This window comes from Fusarium verticillioides, chromosome 10 (genome assembly GCF_000149555.1).
Source record: "Fusarium verticillioides 7600 chromosome 10, whole genome shotgun sequence".
NCBI classification, from domain to species: Eukaryota; Fungi; Ascomycota; class Sordariomycetes; order Hypocreales; family Nectriaceae; genus Fusarium; species Fusarium verticillioides.
The window spans coordinates 928804-944538 of record NC_031684.1 but is presented as its reverse complement, the minus strand read 5'-3'; the positions used below and the strand labels follow the sequence as shown (position 1 = coordinate 944538).

At 49.0% G+C, this 15735-nt stretch overlaps 5 protein-coding genes and 1 non-coding gene across 6 annotated transcripts; 2 read left to right on the top strand and 4 right to left on the bottom strand.

Moving 5' to 3' along the window:
* Nucleotides 1-945: 945 nt before the first annotated feature.
* Nucleotides 946-1061, bottom strand: FVEG_16436. Its single transcript, XR_001989303.1, has one exon. It is a non-coding gene; the product is annotated as a 5S ribosomal RNA (ribosomal RNA).
* Nucleotides 1062-2470: 1409 nt separating this feature from the next.
* FVEG_08783 (hypothetical protein) lies at nt 2471-3199 on the top strand (the record flags this gene model as incomplete). The annotated part of the gene is made up of 1 exon (XM_018897665.1): nt 2471-3199. The coding sequence occupies one exon, from the start codon at nt 2471-2473 to the stop codon at nt 3197-3199; it is 729 nt and encodes a 242-aa protein (XP_018755383.1).
* A 2006-nt stretch (nt 3200-5205) lies between these two features.
* FVEG_08784 (hypothetical protein) lies at nt 5206-7321 on the bottom strand. The gene is made up of 5 exons (XM_018897666.1): nt 6556-7321; nt 6124-6493; nt 5953-6070; nt 5759-5899; nt 5206-5706 (listed from the first exon to the last, which is right to left on the bottom strand). Exons 1-5 carry the CDS (start codon nt 6700-6702, stop codon nt 5307-5309), a joined length of 1176 nt encoding a protein of 391 aa, XP_018755384.1. The 5' UTR covers nt 6703-7321; the 3' UTR covers nt 5206-5306.
* On the top strand, nt 7275-11088 carry FVEG_08785 (hypothetical protein). The gene is made up of 2 exons (XM_018897667.1): nt 7275-9429; nt 9483-11088. The coding sequence occupies exons 1-2, from the start codon at nt 8893-8895 to the stop codon at nt 10755-10757; spliced, it is 1812 nt and encodes a 603-aa protein (XP_018755385.1). The 5' UTR covers nt 7275-8892; the 3' UTR covers nt 10758-11088.
* FVEG_08786 (cytochrome P450 oxidoreductase) lies at nt 11083-12803 on the bottom strand (the record flags this gene model as incomplete). The annotated part of the gene is made up of 3 exons (XM_018897668.1): nt 11083-11118; nt 11183-12431; nt 12484-12803. 3 exons carry the CDS (start codon nt 12801-12803, stop codon nt 11083-11085), a joined length of 1605 nt encoding a protein of 534 aa, XP_018755386.1.
* An 822-nt stretch (nt 12804-13625) lies between these two features.
* On the bottom strand, nt 13626-14860 carry FVEG_16437 (hypothetical protein; the record flags this gene model as incomplete). The annotated part of the gene is made up of 3 exons (XM_018905667.1): nt 14516-14860; nt 14334-14458; nt 13626-14283 (listed from the first exon to the last, which is right to left on the bottom strand). Exons 1-3 carry the CDS (start codon nt 14753-14755, stop codon nt 13626-13628), a joined length of 1023 nt encoding a protein of 340 aa, XP_018755387.1. The 5' UTR covers nt 14756-14860.
* Between the last annotated feature and the right edge of the window lie 875 nt (nt 14861-15735).

The following is a 15735-nucleotide window of genomic DNA, read 5'->3' as shown; positions in this document are numbered from 1 at the left end:
GTCAAGCCCGCCCAAGCTGCGCTTCTCTTCTTCTTTTCTCCTTAGCTCTCTTTGCCTTTTGGCTTAGATCAAGTGTAGTATCTGTTCTTTTCAGTTTAATCTCTGAAAGATGTCTAAGGACATCAATCGTGATTATTCCTATTTTTGGCCAGGGGACGGCTTCCTCTATGCTTGCATATGATCCCGTCCACAGTGTCCCTAGTATTACACTGCCTCTAGGTGACGCGAACGCGCGCTTGTTGAGCTCCCTCCCTTTTCATTGCTTTCTCGGGCTTGCTTGAGTAGTGAAGAAGAGTGTAGTTCGTAAATGAACATATTGTAGTTAAGCGTTGAAACGTGCATGGTTGCCTGAACCCTCACGCTTTGTCGGTTTCGCAGTGACCCGTTCTCTATACTTGGTCTTGCAGCGAACATTGATGATTTTGACGTGAATCATGTATGACAATGAGCTCCGAAGTCCGCCAATCTCTTGAAGCCAGGTCGCAGCTCGTGAATGATCAGTTGTTTGCCTTGGAAATACGCGTAGAACACGTCAATTTATGTGATCAACCTATCATGTTCTATACGTTGTGGTTTCGTTAGGGTTTACTGTGAATTGGTTGACTCGCGTTTTGCACGTCGCAGATAAACGTTTATGGCGGAAAATGCCTTTTTTCGTTCACATAGCTGCGCGACGCGATTGACAAGACATTTAGTTCTGAGGTCATTGAGGCATCACATCATTCAATATCGCATTTATCCTTCCAGCTTTATATATTTACAGCATCAAAGAGCATGTTTAGGGTAAGGGATTTAGCCCAACAGTAAGAGTTACGCTTGGAGATTACCCAGTAATCCCCAGCCAATGAAAGTTAGATACATCACGTGCATCACAGATTACGAAAATTTCTTCACACAAAACAGAGGGCCAGACATATTCTTCATATATGATCAAAAAGAAAATTTTACATACAACAGCGGGGATTCGCTGGTCGTCACCGACCCAACTACTAATCCGCCGGTTAGTGGCTTGACTATGGGAGAGCAGACGGGATCCCGTATTTTCCACTACCTATGGCCGTATGTGCTTGGTAGACCCGCAATTGCAGATCATAACAGCAGCAAGTCGTCACCGTTACTGGGCATCAGAAACCCTCTGTCAACATCCATCTCCGTTTGTTAGAACCGATTTGGCCTAGAAACCTGTGAGCAACTTCAATACTGAAGTCGTAAATATAAAGACATCAGCGTGCTGAAGAGCCTGAAGCCCAAACATGCATAAACGCCAACAGCCGTCTACATCAGACGATTCACCACCATGTCACGGGGCCATCTCGTTTCAAACCTCCATTGACATACCATCCCGTCTATCCAAGCGAGTAGAAGCAAAGAATGCTTGGGAATGCAAACACCGGGCCGCGTAACCTTGTTTCTTGAAACAAGGCCACGGGAAAACTCGTCCAACTTAGTCAAAGCTTGCATCCATCTCCACCGTGACACGATTCATACCACGATGACATCTTGATCCATGGCTATTGCGATCGAGCGGTTCGCATCTTCCCGTTTCCCTGCTCATCCCAATGCAGTAATAAGCACTCGACCTCTCCGGCTTGGTATTCATAACATGTCATCTGAACTCGGCCGTGCCGCAGATATTCTCCTATCTATAGTTATCGTGATGATTGCATGCTGCATTGCATTGCCATTATATGCTTAACCAACCTTCCGGGAAGCGACCTTAGTGCCGTGCGATCAGCAGCAATTAAACCGGGACGTTTCCCTCTGATAGATGAAAAAGCCGCTGTGAAACAGGACGAATTAAAAGACTAGTTTTCCACGAATAAAACTCTAAATACGCGTTTCGCCCATTGTTTTCGCATACTGTCACTAATAAATCTGAGGCGACTATGGAGACACAGTACCCGTCCAATCTGTTTCAGGCAAGATCTCGCCAAGACGTTGCCTTGACCAGACAGGCGGATAATCGGGCTCACGTTCCGATTTTTCTTGGTCATTTTTTGTTCCTGAAACATGACACAGCGAATCGAGAGGCGGCTCTTCTGTCCGATGGCCGAAAAGACGCAATGGATCTGATGCTACACTACAGACCGAAATAATGCCAGGCGATACGCCAGCTCTTAAGGCGAGACGCTTGGCTACTACCTCCTTTAATGTCGGCCCTCTTGATGTGGCTGTCGATGACGATCCTAGCTCCCTTTGGGAAACACGGATGCTGATACTCCTTTCGATAGGGCACGAATCCGTCTAGTTCCAGTTTTATCTCCGTTGACCAAAAGGGCCACCTTGTTTTGTGTATAGACTCACAGGAATAGATGCTCTATGTAGGTATTATAGATCAGATGGCTATATATACGTGAGGAAATCATGTCGAGATATTTCCAAATCAGCCTTCCAGCAACCTTCTCTTCACTTCTCACAAATCGACATTTGCCCAACAAACCTTCTTGTCTACCAATTCTAAACCGCAAACATGCACTGCAACCTCTCTCTCGGTGTCGTGGCTGCTCTCCTCGCCGGAGCTAACGCCCACGGTCACGTCGCAAAGGTCATTGCCGGTGGCAAGGAGTACACTGGTGGTATTCCTCACGGTGCTCCCTCTGACGCGGTCGGCTGGGCTGCTGGCAACCAAGACAACGGTTTCGTCTCACCCGATGCCTTCAAGACCGCCGATATCATCTGCCACAAGAGCGCTAAGCCCGTCTCCAACGCCGTCACTGTCGCCGCTGGTGATGTCGTCACCCTCAAGTGGGACACCTGGCCAGAGTCTCACCACGGTCCCGTCACCGAGTACCTCGCTCCCGTCAGCGGCGACTTTGCCAGCATCAACAAGCAGAGCCTTCGATGGGTCAAGGTCGCTCAGAAGGGTCTCAAGTCTGGCAACAACCCCGGTGACTGGGCCTCCGATGATCTCATCCGCGATGGCTTCTCATGGAAGTTCACAGTCCCCCAGAACCTCAAGGCCGGAAACTATGTTCTCCGACACGAGATCATCGGTCTTCACTCTGCCGGTCAGGCCAATGGTGCCCAGGCCTACCCCCAGTGCATCAACCTTAAGGTCACTGGCAGTGGCGGCCAGGCCATCAGCGGAGGTGGCGACTTCACCACCTTCTACACTCCTACCGACCCTGGTATCCTCTTCAACCTCTACCAGTCTTTCTCTTCCTACCCCATTCCCGGTCCTTCCGTCCAATCTATCTAAGACGCTTCCGAGATGGCAGACAAGTGGTTTCTAGCCCCCCAGGTCGAGCTTGGGACCAAAGAGCTGGGTAAAGTGCATGCCTTGGGCTCTGATATTCATTGGTCGCCGCTAGTCGGTTCACGTTTTCACAAGCAGCAGAGCTGTGTTGTCCATGTATCTACATTTATGACCCGTACAAAGTTACCTTATACAATGAACATATTGAATTCAAACAAAAAGATCCCCTCTCGAGTAGCTCACCTGGCATGATTGTATGAACGAACCCGTCAAGTCTAAACTCGCATCGTAGTGTTTCATGCGCTAAAAAAGTTCCCGTTGGCGCTTAAAACTCTGATCATTATAGGCATTTCAGGCTGAAACCATGGCTTATTGCCAGCATGTAACATAATGACTGTCTGCACATGCAATGCAACGCTAAGGATGGGCTGACCTGGGGAACACCACTGCAACATGTTGGCAAGAATTACTGTCCGAACTCTGTGGTACTGGTGTGTAGAATAGCGATAAAAGCCGTGGCGATATGCCAAGTTTATTTATGGAAGCTGGAAAAAGCTTACTTGAGATGTGGCATCCATTGCTAATACCCGACCATGCCTTTCTGTCGGGTCTGGGGTCCCGATACATTGTTTGCTAAAACACCGGCGGCCCTCCAAGCATGAGGTGCCCTTTGACTGGTTGTCTCCAATGTAAGTAGCTTATTTGAGGCAGAATCTGTAATGTTGTTAAGGAAAGCTGCGAGGCACCCGCTGTGTTCTCGCCGACTTTCCATGTCATGCTCCTTTCCCCAATGAACTGAGGCACCAATTCCCAAAAACACCTCGACGGTTTTTTTCTCTTTTCTTTTTCAAATAAAGATAGAAGCGTCTCTTTACCGAGGAGCCAATGAGTTCAGCGATACTTCTAACTCAAATAGGACCTGGTTGCTCTGTGGCCGACACATTAATGGTGGATGAGCAGAGAGCAACCGTGCAAAATCGGATGTGTGACCAGTCCAGGTTTGCTCTTACACCAGATTGACGAATTTTCACGTGACTAACCTAGGACACCTACTTTTATGTTCCAAAAGAACTCTGCATATCATCGGCGAAGAGTGGTATAGGGGTATCTACCTATAACCTATAAACCTTCTAAAATCCGAACCTAAAATCCTAAAACTCTCTTCCCTACACCACTCTTCGTTTTTTGTAGGTCACAAGTTCGAAATTTCCATCGAATGTTCTTTTGACGCTTGGGATCATATAGAATATGCTTTGAGCCGAAGTGTTGCTATCGATTCAAACCACGATGCATAGCTGCCAAGGTGTTGCGTGGAGGCTCATTTTGACATAGGATGCCAAATCTTTATATTAAATGGCCAAGAATAATTCCGCAGTCTGGGAAACGTATGCCACATAAAATGCTATTATTTTTAGATGGCTTCGTATACGTAAGAGGGGGCAAGGCGGGTAATCTATTGCGAGGATCGCATATGCTGGCAAGCAACGGATGATGCCTAGAAAAAGGTCCAGCATAAACACTGTGTAAACACCAGCATGATATCCCAGGACTACTGAGTAGGACGCACATGATGAGTGACGCAGCATCTTTGTTGTTCCAGGTATGAGCTTCTATTGGAAATCTTGATTCCCACGTAAGTGTGCTGTTGTTTGGAGAGAAACTTTAGTAGCTTATGTCGTTGACGGAATCTTGTGTACAGCACTATACCGATGTATTGAAGGGGAACAGAAAAATAAAATAGTTCTCACATGGAACAACCGCCACGAGTTCAAGTCTAACTCTCCACCTCAGGCTGATTGTTGTCCAAACATACCAATATAGAATACACGACGAAGAAAATGAGCATATAAAAGGGCCCCAAGACGCTAGTTCCACTAGAACCCAGAAAGGCGAGGAGATTCAATCTCGCACAAACAGTTGTTAAAGCTCAAATTCCGCAGCCCGGAGCCCATTCCGTTATAGAGAGCTGAGATACTGACTTCTTGACCAGGCCCAGTACAGGTCTGAAATTGGAAGGTCTAAGATATACGATGTTGATGTCAACTACGTAGGAAATGTATAACATGAAATGTATACACACGGGTCATTAACAGTATGTGATTAATCTAATCTAAAATGAGGGGGTCCTTTCAGCATTTTGATGCCCAGGTTTCCCTTGGGTTGGCGGCAACCCCCTAAGCTCTATCGAATTTTCATCGCTAAATGTGCTCAAACGCTCGTGGTGTACTCTCACTTCTTCAGTCTTCATCACGCCTCCAGAGCTCATGGACATCTTAGTCTGGCTTTGGCTTCCGTCGGAATCGTCCTGGAGATGCTCTTGCGATTCTTGCCATCCTGACATGATGACGACCGAATTTCGACCATATCGTGAGTTGGAGTTAAATCGCTTTGACTGCCGAGCATTTGATGCCCCGGCTGTGTTCCTTGTGTCGGCGTCGCGCGGTGTTGTATTGGTCCTGTTACGGTTGTAACTTCGTGAACTTGACTTAAGTTCTCGATACAGCATACGACTGTCTGAATTAGCAATGCGGCTACATCAGAGGAAAGGGGATTGCAACATACAGAACTGGAATGCAGATAGCCATGATGGAAGCGGCAGGCTCAGTCAAGGTCCAAATCGTGAGGTCGACACGGTCGTAGGTGATGTCCTCACTCTTCATACTGACGACCAGCACAGCCTTGACTATACCAGTAATTCCGGCGCTTTGAGTATGTTAGTAACTTGCTACTGCATGCTGATGACACCTTGTACGCACATAGCACCCAAACTCATAGCGACAGCAACGCCGAGTCGCTCTCGCCGACGCATGGTCATGCGCATCAGGATGACCCAAGGAAGTAAAGCAAGAACAAAGTCAAGGATCGCGGAGTAATCTGGGAAATGTAAGTCGCCAACCACCATAATTGTCAGAGATCCAAGGACGTACAAGCAGCGAATAGTTGAAAAGTTAGAAGCTTTGACTTGTCCCAGCAAGTTCCAGGCACCTTGTGATTCCATACCCTCTCGAGAGGAGTGCATTTGGCGAAACCGAAAATCCAGACCAAGTTCATCGAAACGTTGATAGTGACGATAATAAAGATGAGGAAGTATTTCATCCATGCGTTGGTGGCAATTCGATATAACGTGATGGCGAAAGATGTCTTGCTGATTGTCGTGGCCATTATACCAAAGGCGGCTCCCACAATGGTCGTCTTGTTTATTATTATCAGATTCTCGTCACTAATAGTAGCTGCGTGCCGTCCGAAGCCGAGAGATACGAGATATGTGTTGAGGGAGACAGAAATGGCGAGCGCCACCTATAATCAGAGCATCCACTGGTCAGAGACAGCATCGAGAGAGGCATATTCAGATAACTTACCCAGGCCGCGATAAGGCACCAATCATCATGCCATAAACCTTTGCCTCTCCATAGTTTGCAGTAGACACGTAAAAACAACAAGATGAGACTCAGTAGGCACAGGGTCCATATTGATACCAGCAACCTGGTTCCTCGTTCATCTTCCATTGTAAAGCTCAAAGAACGAGAAGACAAGGGAAATAAAAAAAAGAAAAAAGAAACGAGACGTCAAGACATGTGCGGCAAGCAATGGAGGGAGAGCCAGACGCCGATCCGGATTTCGGGCAGCCAACAGCGGAGATCCTGGGAATAGTGGTCCCCGGGGGTTTTATATACAAGGTCGCAGTGACACTCGGCCCCCCTTGGAATTAAACTTGATCAAAAGGTCCCCTCCGTGGTCAATCGTGTCATCAACATCAGATTCAGTAGGGATTGACAGACATAGCGGCCGACATATGATTCAGCCGGGTCAGCGCTTTGATCGCGCACCCACCAGAATAGGGCTGCAGCGCACAGATGATGGCAACAGGAACCTCTGCAGCGCCCCTTTTTCTCCTTGTCGGAGCCGACTTTTACTGGGTTGGTCAATGGGGATGGCTACAGTGGTCATTGCTAAGTTTGGAACAGCGGACCAGTGCCGCTAGACTGGTGATTTTGGTGCGTTGGTGGCTGAAAGCTCAGAGGACTGCCCTTCTGCCGTCCACTGATACGTCGGAGAAATTCGTTCCCAGCTCAGATCTAACAAATGCCTGTCGTCAAGAGCCGAGCTTCCCGCGGCCGACCGGGTATAGCATGCGAGGATCAAACACACTGCCAAACGAGACGGGCATTTAATCCAAGGTCCTTCCACCTTATTCATAAACCTGGTTAAACGAGAGGTGTTGGCTGCTTACTGACCTACCTGCACATGGGTCCATGCTGATCCGGGTGTGATTCCACGTGTGTACCAAGGAACGACGATGATCTTTTCTTTTCTCGAGAAAAATAACCAGAATCATGGGACGAACCTCGCATGAACCGTGTTGACAGATCTTACAGGTCAGAAAAAGAAAGCAAGCGAAAGGACCCGAGCTCGATTAATTGTCACTGCTTGGCGATGAGAACCACGTCGGATGTAACCCTAGAGGAGCAATGATTTACGGTCCCTTGACGGAAATCATGGTTACAAAGTGGGAACTAGTCCAGCATTTTAATGAACCGCGTATCACTGCATTGCTCGGTGACCTGTCAACGGACATTCATCCCGGAGCTACTAAAAGGTTCATTACAACCCACACGATCGTGAGACCTAGACAAAAGTTCAGCATCCTTCGTTTCTCTAGCTTGCTCACCAAGGAAGCTTTTGAGGTACCCGAAGGGCGCCAAGACTCTAAAAATATGGATTCCTTTTTACGAATATCCATTGATGGAGCGGGGGATTGTCCGGATCCCCCGTATCACTCCATAGTGATGGAGCATAATGCCCATAAGCTCTTCACGAATTGACCAAGAGTGACTCCATTCAGTGTCCGTCTCTCGGAGGCGTCCCATAATCACGCAACAATCCCTTAGCGAGTGACAGTCCAGCATCGGCTTTGTCCTCTAGGGGCTACGTCCGCCATTTTAGAGCGTTTTGAGCGTCTCTTAGTCCGCCGTCTAAGCCTATTTAGGGACTGGTTGCGATGTTGGCGGCCCTTTGCCTCTAGAAGCAATCTAAACCTTCTGCCAAGTGCCAACGGCTTTTCTTTACCTGAAGGCCCGGGAATACCGGCTTCCGGCGCAGGGATTTTAGGTCAGTTGGTCCAGCGAGTTCATGCTGGCGAGTGTTTATAATGGAGAAATACTGCAGTAGTCAGTAGAGTTATTTGATGGCTGATGGAGCAATCCTTTTGGGGAGATTTGCAAATCGAGATGTCAATGACTCGAGATCGGACCATCATGTGGGGGAGCTGAACCTGATCGGCCATACTTGGTCGGTGTTGGAGAAAGAATATGGAAGGGATCGACAGCTACCAAAGCATATTTCCTCCCAGGCAGCGAGATGTTCTGCGTGCTCGCTGCAATTCTTCCGAGCAACAAAGGAGCAGTTCTTTTAGGCGAATGCTGGCTCTTCTTCGGATGCACAATCCCTGGGGCAAGAGAATGTAATTTCACTCAAGTCATGACATGGCAGACCATGTAATTTGTATGGACAATGCTCCGGTCTCACGGCCCACCAGGCCTTGACGTCCGTCGAACTTAAAGACAGCGATCGACATGGCAAGCCACTGATGCAAGTATCTTAAACGAGCTTTCTCATTTTTCTTCCAGACGTTGTCTAGAAGCTCAGCTCGCGATCCTCACTGCACGCACCTTGTCCCTTTGTCAAAACGCAACAAGATGCATTCCTCAAACACACTAAGCCTGCTCTTGGCGGCTTTCTCTGGTTATGCCTCTGCCCTCCCTCATTATCCTGCCCCTCCTGTCCCTGGCGTTCCTGGTGATCACCACCCTCCCGGACCTCCAGGACCTCCAGGACCTCCAGGACCTCCTAATCCTCCTCCCCCTCCGTCTCCCTCTGCTCCCGCTCCCGGCCCTCCCCACGTTTCCCCTCCAGGCGTTCCTACTGTTCACGTCTGCAACGGAACTTACCAGGGCAAGCATGACACCACGTATGATCATGATCTGTTCCTTGGCATGCCCTATGCCCAACCTCCCGTAGGCCCCTTGCGTTTCTCCTCACCCAAATCTCTTGATAAGACCTGGAAGGGACCTCGAAATGCCACTGAGTTCGGATGGATGTGCATTGGTTACGGCTCTGATACCCAGAACCTCGGCAACCCTGTCAACGAGGACTGCTTGACCATTAACATCGTACGACCTTCTGGTGTCAAGGCTGGAGATGAGCTTCCCGTTGGTCTTTGGGTTCATGGCGGCGTAAGTACCCGTCTTATAAACTAAACGGTATATTATGACTAACCATATGACAGAGCTACACCAACGGCGGTTCCCGAGACCCTAGGTACAACCTGAGCTACATCGTTGACCAGTCCGTCAAGGAGGGCAAGCCCATCGTCGCTGCCTCCATCAACTACCGTGTATCGCAATGGGGCTTCCTCTTCAGCGAGGAGATGCAGAAGGAGAATGCCGGTAACTTGGGCTTCAAGGATCAGCGCCTGGCTATGAGATGGCTGCAGGATAACGTCGCCGCCTTCGGTGGTAGCCCCGACAAGGTCACTATCTGGGGAGAGTCTGCTGGCGCTCGATCCCTGGGTATGCAGCTTGTCGCTTACGAGGGTCAGCACAACAACCTCTTCCGTGCTGCTGTCCTCGAGTCTGGTAGCCCTGTTGCGCTGTTCAATGAGGCCTCCGATTGGCAGGAGTACTATGATGCTCTTGTCAAGAAGACTGGATGCGACTCTGCCTCCGACAACCTCGAGTGTCTTCGTGGCCTTCCTTGGGAGACCCTGAACAACATCTTCAACAACACTACCCCTCTCGATGTTACTGCCCCTACTCTCACTGCGGTTATCGACGGTGACTTCATGACCGCCCAGGCCTCTAAGCTCCTCCTGGCTGGCAAGTTCGCTCACGTCCCTCTTCTCATGGGTAACAACTTCGACGAGGGTACTGCCTACGCTAAGAAGGGTATCAACACTACCGAGCAGTTCCGGTCCTGGCTCTCCAGCCTCGGCCTCAGCCAGACTCAGGTCACTACTGCTACTGCTTTGTACCCTGACATCCCTGCTGACGGGATCCCCGCATCTTTCACTGGCCGTCCTACCAACGAGTATGGCTCCCAGTGGAAGCGTGCCGCCGCCTTCGCTGGTGACTTCCAGCAGCACGCCGGACGACGCCTCTTGGCCCAGGTCTACTCCGGCTCTTCCATTCCCGTCTTCTCCTACCTCTGGAACGTTTACGTCAATGGCCTTCCCGCCATCATTGGAGCCACCCACTTCCAGGAGGTCGCTTTCGTCTTCAACAACGTCAAGGGCGTTGGTTACAACCCTAGCCCCTTTGAAGGCAAGCCCGAGACTTTCGTTGAGCTCGCTGACCTCATGAGCAAGATGTGGGTTTCTTTCATGCATGACTTGACACCCAATACTGTCAAGACTGCGCCAAGCCATGTTACCTGGCCTCAGTACACACTCGAAGAGCCTCTTAACATTGTCTTCGATGTCAACAAGACTGATCTCAGCTACACTGCTGTTGACAACGTCCGAAAGGAGGAGGTTGCCTTCCTCCTTGACAGTGTCTTTGCCTAAGTTCGTGGCCAGCAGTCAATACGTTGGCTAGCTGTAATGTATAATAGGGTGCCATTTCAACATCCTTCTGAAGACGTATCGGCCAGGTGGCCAAAGCCTTTTAACACTTTGTATATAGCTTTATCTTCGATTCGTATTAGCGAGCATCTAGCCATGACTTGAATGGATCAAAAAATCACATAGTCACACACTATGTATCGTAATTTACAATAAGTTCTGGTTCTCGAGCAACTCATTCGCCCATCCTACGGTAGACATACTCTAGCTACTGCCAACTGGATTCCACCATATTCACAAACACCTTGCCCCGGTAACCTGTAACAATCTACTCTCTCTTGGTAAAGACCAGCTGGCATTCGTCCTGATATCATCAAAAGTTAGTGTATGTTAATGTTGCAAAGTTCTAAAGCATGCAACAAACTTACCTCAGGAAACAAAGTAGCAAACACTCTAATCTCTTCCGAGCGGCTGGTTGCATGATGCACCCAGTCTAGTTCCAGAGAGGCCTTGCCAATCATGGCAGCCATAGTAAGCGGAACGTACTTGCGAGCCAGGCAATCGTGAGGACCGGCTCCAAAGACAAGCCAATTCTTTGTCTTGGATTCGGCGTCACCCGTGATCCATCGGTCAGGGTCAAAAGTCTCAGGGTTGGGATAGGCTTGAGGATCGTGAAGCGCGGGGTAGCACGTAGGGACGATGAGAGTGCCTTTGGATACTGTGTACTTGGGCGTGACCGGGAAGGATTTGGTAGCCTCATAGGGGACGAAAATAACAGGAGGACGATATCGAAGAAGCTCCTTGATGACTGCGTTGGTGTAGGGAAGGGACTCGAGCATTGACAACTCGAATGGTTGGTGCCTGTTGCCATTTCGTACGGCAAGATTCTCTTCTCGAAGGCGATCGAGAACATCGGGGCGTTGAGCGAGGACCTGGAATAGCCACGTAGTGGCGCTGCTAGAGGCATCTTGGGAAGCGAACAAGAAGGTGAACATAGTCTGCCCGATTTCATCGTCTGTAAACTCACGGATCAAGTTTCGTGGTTTCTCAACTCCCTCTTCTCCTGCAGCAATACGGTCGTTGTACTTCTTGGACTCCATCATGTGCAAGACCCATTGATCAACGATACATCGTGGCTCAGCGCCAGAAGTCATGTTAGCCTTACAAGCCGCAGCACACTTGGCAAACTCAGCCAGCACGGCATCTGCTGTACGTTTTCCCTTCCAGCACTTTGTGAAGGGAACATAGACGGAGAGGGGGACGTTGACGAGCTCAAGGGCGGCTGTGACTTCATAGAAGTCGTCGGCGATCTTCTCGACAGCATCTTGTGATATGTAATCTCCAAAAAATGTTCGACAAGAGAGAGCACAATTGATCTCTCGAAAGAGACGCATAAATGCCATAGGCTTCCCCTTGTTGGCCTCGCTTGCTGCTACGAACCGGCCGAAGTAATCATCGTATACCTTCTCTTGAACGGGTAGGTAAGTGCTGAGTGCTTTGTTGACGAAGAGCCCGTTTAGCCCTTTGCGGTACTCAGTATGTGCCTTGCCTTGAAGGAAGACCCAGGCGTTCGGCCGCAGGAGGGTTTCGGCCATAGGGACGATGCATGGTTTGGCGTATGTTGGGGACTTGAACACTTTGTGTGCGATATCTCGATCGGAAGCGAGGACGACGAACCTTGTCAATGATATGAGCGGCTTTTATCGCGAAGAAGTGGGATACAACTTACTTGTGGAACACCGAAACGCAACTAAGAGGACCGCTAGCCCATTGGGCGAGATAGTGGTCGAACTTGGGATAGAGTGCTCGGATGAAGGGGCCCATGAAAGGGATCTTGAAGGCTGGACCGGCAATTGGGCCCTTACGCCAGAGATACATGCATTGATCGTATGCAATCAAGACAACCAGGATCGCAAGGAGTATTTGAGCGTTGCTGTAGCCATTGAGGTAGCTTGAGAGCAGCCCATTCCCGTTGGAAATGTCCTCTTTCAAGGTTGAGCTGGCGTTGCTGATCGCTGCCTCGTGTCTGGGGCTGACTATGGATGTCATTCTGGGAGCGAAAGTGAACAGAGCAGCCGACCGATGTATTGAAACTGGTACAGATCCGGAGAATAGAGGACTTATAAGGTAGGACTCAAATCATGCTGGGTCTAGTTGAGGGGTTATCTAGGAACTTAACATCCAGTACTGATCGGATCTTGCATTAAGAATACGAGCTCCCTGAGTATGCCTCGAGTATTGGACGGCTTATCATCTGATCCAAAGGATCTGGCTGTTTGACTTGATGCGCCTCCCGGTATGGTCATCGGAATGCGATGGGCTAATATTGGCAGATTCGAAGTTACTGCATATGTACTAGACTCCGATCCGCAAGGTGGAGAAGGTGACTCGTGTATCTGTATCATATCAGGTCCTTCTCGACGTTCAGCTTGTCGCAATCCAGTCCTTCTAAATTGGTATCCGGCCACGTAAATGATGTCTCGCCTTGTCTCTTACTGAGTTCTATACTATCCATCGAGGGATCTCCAAGTCCATCTGTAAACTAAAAAGTATACCTCGACCTTGATGGTATATTCTATTCCAATGTCATTGCTGTCAAACATGCTTGCTGTCGTAGGTCCCGGCTATAGCCTGATCCCTCGCTCCTTTATTGCCGGGGCAGCATCGCTCGCTTGGCTTCCCGGCTCGCGGAGACTAGTACTCTTTAGGACTAGTCTCCGATCGAAAATCATGAAGCCGAATACGCAATTGCAGCGCCGCCGCAGCCAATTCGCGAATCAACGTGTCGTACGTTCTTCGAGGGCTTCTTTGTGTCCGCTTTCAGGCTTGTCGGAATTTTAAGTGATTGTCTCAATCGATATTTGTGCGTGCTCATGTCAGAATTGCTTCCCACTGTTGCCGGAACACTTCTGCGCGCTCCGTCTCTAGCCACAGAATATTCCGTAAATGGACAGCAACATCATCCCAAGATTGCAAACCCATAGCATTTGCTGCAATTTTGGCGGCGTATATGAGCCATTGTATATCTGTTGGATCCGTAGCCGAGACAATTGTGACTGAGAGCACCCAGATCTGCAGGGAACCGAAGAAGACGCTGCCTGTCTTGCCTGCTAGAGGCTGGAGCTGGCTCTTGAGACGCTGAATGATCCTGTTGGCCAGCTCCGTATGCGTATAATAAGTTGTGCCATGTATGATGAGCATGTAGAGTGTTATGGCGCATCGTAGACACTCCGATTGAGGCGAGTTCGTGAGTGGTGGAATAAGCAAAAGCTTGTGAACCACGAAACATGTAAGATCGTGAAGTTCGGTGCCTATTGAACTCAAGGCGTTGGGTTGGTGAAATATGCCGCGCAAGCGAGTTAGAATATTTGCTATCTCTCGATCGAGGAGGAGATCTTCAACAATGGGGTCTTGGATCTTAAGGAAGGATGATGCGAGAAGCCATTGTAGTGTTGGACCAACCCCATCTCCAATTCCGAGGTCGTCCTGTATTGCATATTGAGGAGAGCCTGTGACGAGCAACGATACCCTTTGAAATCAGTTCAGCAAGTATTTTAGTGGTAGGAAGATATGACTCACCAAGCAATCATCCTCGCGGTCAATGGGCTTACTTGTTTTACTTGATCAAGTCCACCTCGGATCCCAACAATACGTTTCGCTCCGTCTATATGCGCTCTACTGGCCTCGATATTCCCTTTTCCATGCTAGACTCGAGAGTCAATCAACAGATTTTTAGTCGGTAGCTCGAAGAAAACACTCACTTCGATGGCCGCCAAGGTGACAACAGAGTTCAATGTCTCATCTTGAATCGCCAGCAACGAACTTCCAATCTTCTTCCGTATTAGAGATACAGAATCTACCATGAGAAGTTCTGATACAGGGAAGCCCTTCTGGGCACGCCTCTCTTCATCTAATGACGCCGTCTGTATAGAAACATGGAACAATGCTGGATCTGCAAGAGCTAATGGCCACCAAGAGACAATGAATGGATTTGAGGACATGTTCAAATCCAGAGGGTAATATTGAAAAGAGATATTGGAGAGAACTGGTTATTGAGTCAGATATTAGACCATCCTGAAACTTGGTAGACAATGCTTTACAGTGCTGTATCAATCGTTGGACGTGGACTCTTGGAAGTCTGGTGGCTGGATATGAGTCAAACGGATCGAAGGAATTGCCAGCGGGTGCGAATAGCTCCAGTGAGTCTTGAGAGGCCGATTCTAAATTTCGGCTCTTTATCGCATACGTCTTCACCTCAGACTTGTCTATCGACCTGGTCCGAGCCGGCTGTTCCGGTGTTGGCGACGATGTTGTCGACGATGAAGACAAAGGCACGTTTGCGTAAATACACGTGACTTTTCTCTTGAGACATCGTGAACATTTGGGAGTTCCGAGATCGCAACTGTGCTTTGCCTTCGCGCAGGCATTACAAGATCGTCGGAGCGAGGTTCGCATGGTTAGCCGAGACGAGTTAGATGATAGTGATAGTAGAGGAGGAAGTTTATTAACGCGGTAGCAATCAAGTGGAGTTGTCAGTGAAACGGTCTAGCCTCTTTTGGGCCTGACCGTTATGTGACACTTCGGCCAACTAGATTACCCTGTACCTTGGCAGAGATCGGCCGATGCATCACGCAAGCACGCAAGGTATGCCGCTTTTGGTCGACACGACAAGATCAACGCCCATTCATTATGACCTCATTTACGCAATTGCGGTAGCTAGCATTGCCTCTTAACGATATTTCAGCGAAACACAAAGGCTATTAGCTATTTTTACTTCTTGCCGTGCGGGCACAGCTGGGTTCTCTCTGCCGGAACAATTCCAAGTCAGGAACGAGATATGAACGAGGAGCGAGAATTCGGGAAACAGCCACGCAGTAGATCAACCAGGTACGGTGTCATAGTGTAACGAACTAACACCTTTCAAGTTAACATGAGTTACATTTACCCTGAGGCTTTCCCTTTTGTGTTGCAGAATGTCACG

Bases quoted from the DNA above. Each gene is read 5' to 3' on its own strand.
- FVEG_08784 (XM_018897666.1), bottom strand. From the start codon at position 6,702: ATGGAAGATGAACGAGGAACCAGGTTGCTGGTATCAATATGGACCCTG. The intron at 6,071-6,123 runs GTACGTCCTTGG...TACATTTCCCAG, and splicing joins TTTTCAACTATTCGCTGCTT to ATTACTCCGCGATCCTTGAC. The intron at 5,900-5,952 runs GTGCGTACAAGG...ACATACTCAAAG, and splicing joins GCTATGAGTTTGGGTGCTAT to CGCCGGAATTACTGGTATAG.
- FVEG_08785 (XM_018897667.1), top strand. From the start codon at position 8,893: ATGCATTCCTCAAACACACTAAGCCTGCTCTTGGCGGCTTTCTCTGGT. The intron at 9,430-9,482 runs GTAAGTACCCGT...ACCATATGACAG, and splicing joins GTCTTTGGGTTCATGGCGGC to AGCTACACCAACGGCGGTTC.